At 37.7% G+C, this 6000-nt stretch overlaps 1 protein-coding gene across 1 annotated transcript in view; it reads right to left on the bottom strand.

Moving 5' to 3' along the window:
* Window positions 1-1875: 1875 nt before the first annotated feature.
* DPP4 (dipeptidyl peptidase 4) overlaps window positions 1876-6000 on the bottom strand; it is a 92377-nt gene continuing 88252 nt past the window's right edge. The window contains exons 24-26 of the mRNA XM_059704265.1: window positions 4875-4947; window positions 4538-4611; window positions 1876-2875 (exon numbers count right to left, since the gene is read on the bottom strand). Of these exons, the coding sequence (XP_059560248.1) occupies window positions 2774-2875; window positions 4538-4611; window positions 4875-4947 (249 nt within the window). The 3' untranslated portion in view covers window positions 1876-2773. The remainder of the gene's footprint in view (window positions 2876-4537; window positions 4612-4874; window positions 4948-6000) is intronic.

Genomic DNA, 6000 nt, shown 5'->3' with positions numbered 1-6000 from the left:
ATATGTAAGAAGGTTCTCAGACACTGCTAAAAGAACTGTCACAAAGTTCTCAGAACAAACTCCTCTTACTTTAAACTCATTTTTTGTTTGCTTTTCCTTTGTTAAACGGCATTTAAATATATAAAATAAATATCAAAAATATAAGTCTTTGTTTTACTATGGTTGCAAATATCAAAAAATTTCTACATGTGACACGGCACCAGAGTTAAGTTAGGGTTTTTCAAAATGCTGACATGCCGAGCTCAAAAGGTTCGCCATCACTGCTCTAACAGGTTGTTTGTGAGAGGAATCTCAGCATCCACGTCCCTGCTGAGGCTGCGGCTGACAATGGCAGGTGAGTCTGAATCTCTTAAGGTTTCATTAGTTCCTGGGTGTTTCAGACTTCCCCTCAGACTAAGTTTCTCTCTAACTTATTTCAAGTCAGCCATTGTACAATATCTGATATTACACAATGGTCTTACTATCTATTATTTATCTGATATTGTACAACATCTGCTATTGTACAATGGTCTTATTAATATCTGATATTGTGCCATGTATGGTTTCAATTAAGATAAAAGGAGGATTTCCATTTCATTTGCTTTTATGACTATTAATTCAGTCCAGGATGTGAACATATGCTCTATGACTACTGTTCTGGATATAGAGCTCTGCAAAGATCAGTCCAGCTACTCACTATGATTAATTCTATCAAGAAATAAAATTATAACAAGAACCCTACAGGCTTGGATGTCAGTTTATAATTCCAATGGATGAGTGAGATTTAAGACTTAAAGTGAAGCTACTCAGTGGCTTGCTCTGAAAATACAGTTAAAGCTGAATTTCACAATCCTCTGTCCATTCCCATGCATGACTCACTAGTTTAATATTAACAGATTTTTTCCATTTCTTCCATTTTAAGATATTTATGCTATAGCTCACTGTCTGAAATAACTTTTTCCAACAAATGGTCTGAAGCTAAGTTTAAGTTTCTAAAATCAAATTTTAAAAAAATGAGGCCATTTTGCAAATAACTGAGCAAAAAGTCATGTTTCCTTAGTTATCTAGTCATTACTTTGCTAGGCTAAAGTCAGCATCTGAAATCTATGCTTTCATTAATATACTGGTAGTTATATGATCCAAAACCAGTCAAAACCTTAAGTGATTAACTTGGCTCTTTTTTATGCTACTGAGCCATCAGAGGTACCAAGATGATATTGTTAATATTACTTGTTCTTATAATATGAGCCTCATCATAGTTACCTGGGATTAAATTATAAATTACATAAGTAACCAAAATTTTTCAGTTGATGTTTTCAAAAGTTTTATTTTTATATATATATAGTTATAGTTATATATATGTATATATATATCAGTTGTTTATATATGTAAACAACTGATATATGTATTTCATGAAAATCTTATGAAATGCTTAATTTAACATTTCTATGTATCAATTTTTAAAAAATATTTTTTTATTGATTTCAGAGAGGGAGAGAGCTAGAAATATCAATGATGAGAGAGAATCATTGATTGGCTGCTTCCTGCATGATTCCTATTGGGAATTAAACCATGACCTCCTGGTTCATAGGTCGATGCTCAACCACTGAGCCACGCAGGCCAGGCAAATGTATCTATTTTTTAACAAGAACTGAACTCTGCATGTTTACAAGGCTGTCTGGAATAAGAAGCAAAATAAACAAGAGGCTTTCTGGATAAATGTGTCCATATGCCAAAGTGATTTATGTCTGATTCAAGACACAAAACTCATTACCTCTAAGAAAACAAAACAAAAAAAAGGCGCATTTATTAAATGACCAGGAGAAATTCTACAGTATGTAGAACAGGAATAATAATACATAATTTTATAGTTTATTTTTAAAAAACAAATCCAAGGAAGTAAAAATATTCTTTTAATTAAATGCTCAAAGAAATAAGAAAAATTGGTGCAAGGACGCCTTCAAGTTAGGATTTATGATACAAATATTTTCATCTTTTAATAGGGCAAGCTGGTGTTCACATCTCAGTTCCAAGCTGCCTCTTTCAGGAGGAAATATCAATATTTTTTAAAGCACATTTACAATGCTTTGCCATCACCCCTGCTGTGTTTTTGTAGCACCTATAGCCATAACTGGCACCTGGGGGCCTTGCATTGTTGGCAGTTTCCCTCTCATTTCTTTGGAGTCTGTTCACCTGCTGTGGTTTTACTTAGAAGTCAGTGCTTTGCATAGATGATTTCCTGAGGCAGTTTAAACAGTCTTTCTCAGAAAATTGTGCCCTTCTGCCTGTGAACAGCTCTTCTCTGAGAGGCGCTGACAGTAGCCTGGTCGGGTCAGTGTGCTTGGACTTGGGTTCCCAGCCATGCCGGGCTAGCTTCTCTCCCTGTCCTCTCTTCCCCCTGTTTCTGTGACATCACTGCCCACATCTTGCCATCCCTTTAAAGAAGAGAACAAGATTTGGACTAGTCCAGTTAGAAAAAAATAGAATGCTTCCCAGGAAACCTATGCAAAGCTCCCATAAAAGCAATTCATAGTTGTTTCAGCAACTGATGTGAAAATGATTTTAAATAATAAACAAAACCAGACTGAATACTTCAAATTTCTGTAAGGCAATAATCTGTTGCAAGGACATAAGTCTCCACTGAGTGTTCTATCTATGAAATTTGGGAACAAAGTTAACCTTAAATTTTCTTGATTTGAGAATCTTTTTTAAAGATCATCTTTACAGTGCAGTTTTAAGATAATAAAAACAAAATGGCTTTAATAAGCTTTAGATGGCATGCTGTTTTGAGGTGCTAAGGTAAAGAGAAGCATTGCTTTATGAAGTGGGTCATGTGGGTATATATATGTTGGTGTGCTGTGCTGGTAGCGATTCCATGGTCTTCGTCAGTATACCACTAGAGAAAGAAAGAAAAAGGTCAGAATTAGAAAGTCAGTTGTCTTTTCTCCCGCAATCAAGTCAAATGAGCTGTCATGAGCATACACAGAATAAAACAGGACGTTTTAATTCCCAAATCGGTGTGTGAACTGAAACGTCATCACGAGGGTGCCTAATTCACTTCCCCCTTCCCCAAGCTTTCCCAGGGCAAATTGTTGTGTCCCACAGAAGGTGCGGAAAGAACTCACTGGGAATTGGGCTTTAAGGATGTGTATATTCTAATAAAAATACCCAAATCCATTTCTAATTTGAGTCAAAGGACACTTAGAACCATATCAGGCACAGGATGGAATGTTTATCCCATTATGCTCACTAGTTTTAATTAAGTGTTAGCAAGTGTCAAATTTCTCCTACACTGCAGTAAGATAAACTGTATTAAAAATAAATGAGTTTTTTTAAAGGTAATTTTCCCTAATATATGTCAGGAAGAAACTAGAAAAATCTACTTTGGTATTCCATAAGTGAAGTCAAAAGTCAAATGTGTTATTTGGAAACACTTCAATTTTGCACTAGAGATTTTATCTATATGTCTGACATTTATGTAGAATGAGTTGACCTGAAGCAAAAATTTATCAACTCATGCTGCATTAAGCAACTGAGACATCATTGCCAGGCAAACGTATATTATGGAGACATAAATTAACTTTTAAAAATTGCTTAATTAAAGCATATCTTTTCTTTGAATATGAAAAAAATAAACCCCAACCTCTTATAAGAATCTGACCCAAAAGATATTTACCACATATTTTGAGTATAAATGACTATCTCATTTCTATACAATGGGCACCATTTGAACTGAGCATACAACAAAGAGTGTGTGTTACAAGAAAGTGAGGAAAAGCAGGCTTTTTCAGCTAATACAGACAACACACATATGAATGTGTAGATACTAGAGGCCCGATGCATAAAATTCGTGCAAGGGGCTCAGCCCTCACAGCCAGGACTTCGTTCAGAAGGTCGTCTGGAAGGTCATTTGGCTGTCTGGTCTAATTAGCATATTATGCTTTTATTATTGTAGTTTTTTTTCTTAATCAGAAAAGGTCAGGTGCAGAAAATGAATTTCACTTAATACCTAGAAACCTCCTACTATATAGGCAACAACTGCTCTAGCCATTTCTGACTTTATAAAACAATCCTAATTGTTTATTGCCTGTGGTTGTTCAACAAAAGACAACATGCCAATTGCAAAACCTGAAGTGTGCGGATTATTAATATTCCACTCTTAGAGAAGCCAGTAATACACAAGGCAGAGATGGAGAATCCTATTTGAATTGAGCTATTATCATGCTGGTTTCACTTCAGAATTACTCTGCCACACATTTCCTGAGTAAGTGATTATTTCTGAATCAAAATAGGGAGAGACTGAACAATCACACCAATAGGAGAGCAGTCTCTGACAAGCACAGGGAATGTTGTGCTTCTCAATTCCCAACTCCCTAATATCATTGAACATTACTCTGTCTGCGGTTCAAGGATATCACTTCTCCCACTTCTCATTGGAACCACAACCCTTCTAATTCCGTTCCTGTCTCCTGAGACCTCTGTGAGGCGCAGAATCCCAAAGTGGAGAAACCAGACCCCATCAGCAAGCTCCCTCCCCTTGCACAAAGTTTTGCTATACCATCGCCTGGAAGTCCACGCCAGCATCCACTAAGGCTCTGGTGATCTGAGCTGACTGCTGAAAATGAACGTTATCTGTGGGCAGAGAAAGGAAACATGGTCACTCACAGCAGCTCCAGTTTTCTGATCTGGAAGGGTGGGAAAGACATAAGAAGAAAGGGACTCTTTAAAGTTCCAGGACTCAGCATCCCATTTAGCCCAAGACAAGTGAGTTGTGGAAAGCAACACTGTTTTATTGAAGTAGATGTAACAGTCTTGCCCCTCATGCTTTTGTTTTGTCAGTAGTGAAATTGCAAACCTGTCTGTGATACTAAAAAGTCTAATTAACTGAAACTCACCATCTGCTGTTCCATGAATAAGGAGGTACTCGACGAGTTTAAAATTTTCAGCTCTGCTCATGACTGTTGAATTCTGGAATTGGGGGAAAAAAGAATGTCATTATTCAAAAAAAGATCTGCCATAAACTGATTTTTCAGTTCAGTTTACAAAATAAAATGTTTTCAGCTGGGGCCCCCTTTGATACAAAATATAGCAAACCGATATTCAAGCAAATGCTGTCTCCATGCATGGCAGAATGCATAGCATGCCCTGAGCCTGGGAGACAGGACTGGAGAGGGAGATGCCACATCTTCCTTGCCCGTGTAGGAAGAGGGTACCTGCTGCTCAGGCTGCATGCAAAGCCCCTTGAGCTCCAGACCCCATATTGGCTGTGTCCTATGCATTAGCACAGGGCAGAGTCTCATATTAGCAATGTATGTTCCATGGGCTTATGCTGTAGTTCAGCCAAAAAGTATATTGCTATGGCAACCATGTGTCACATGGTGCCATACATGCTACGTTTCAAAGAGCCTGTACATAGCATTTGCAACTAAACATACTCTGCAATATGTCACATGAACTTTGGTCCACATTGCTAGGCTCTGAATGAGAAGCAAGTATACCTTTTTTTTGAGCAGATGTTTAAAAACCTAGGCAAATGTAACATATGGGAGGGAAAACGGGTGAAAAAGATCAAGAATGGCCTTAGGGAATCAGTAGGTTGTTTGCTTCATTCTGTATTGGGGAAAACGCCGCTATTGGATCAAGTTGTTCCCAAATCAGCCAGGAAAGTAGGACCCAAAATTGGGAGGTCAGTTTTTTGAAGACTGGTTTATGGCCTCAAGTAGGACTTTCAGAATGAGGGTGGAGTCTTGGGTGAAAAGGCCTTTGAAAACACGGAACTGGTTGTTCTGATCTTAATTCCTAGATGTTTACAAAGTGGGATGAAGGTAAAAATGGCACATAGACATTTTAGTGCCTTTGGGAGGGGATGAGCTGGAGGCGTCTGCTTCTGTTGTCTTGTTATGGGTTGGGAGGGTTTAAACCAGCCAGCTAGTCCCACAGCATCCTGGTGAATCAAACTCAACTTTGTAAAGGCCAAGGTTTGTATTTTACAGATATCTTTGTAGCTACCACCAGCAGCAG

This window comes from Myotis daubentonii, chromosome 7 (genome assembly GCF_963259705.1).
Source record: "Myotis daubentonii chromosome 7, mMyoDau2.1, whole genome shotgun sequence".
Taxonomy (NCBI): Eukaryota; Metazoa; Chordata; class Mammalia; order Chiroptera; family Vespertilionidae; genus Myotis; species Myotis daubentonii.
This window is presented reverse-complemented; position numbering and strand designations above follow the sequence as displayed.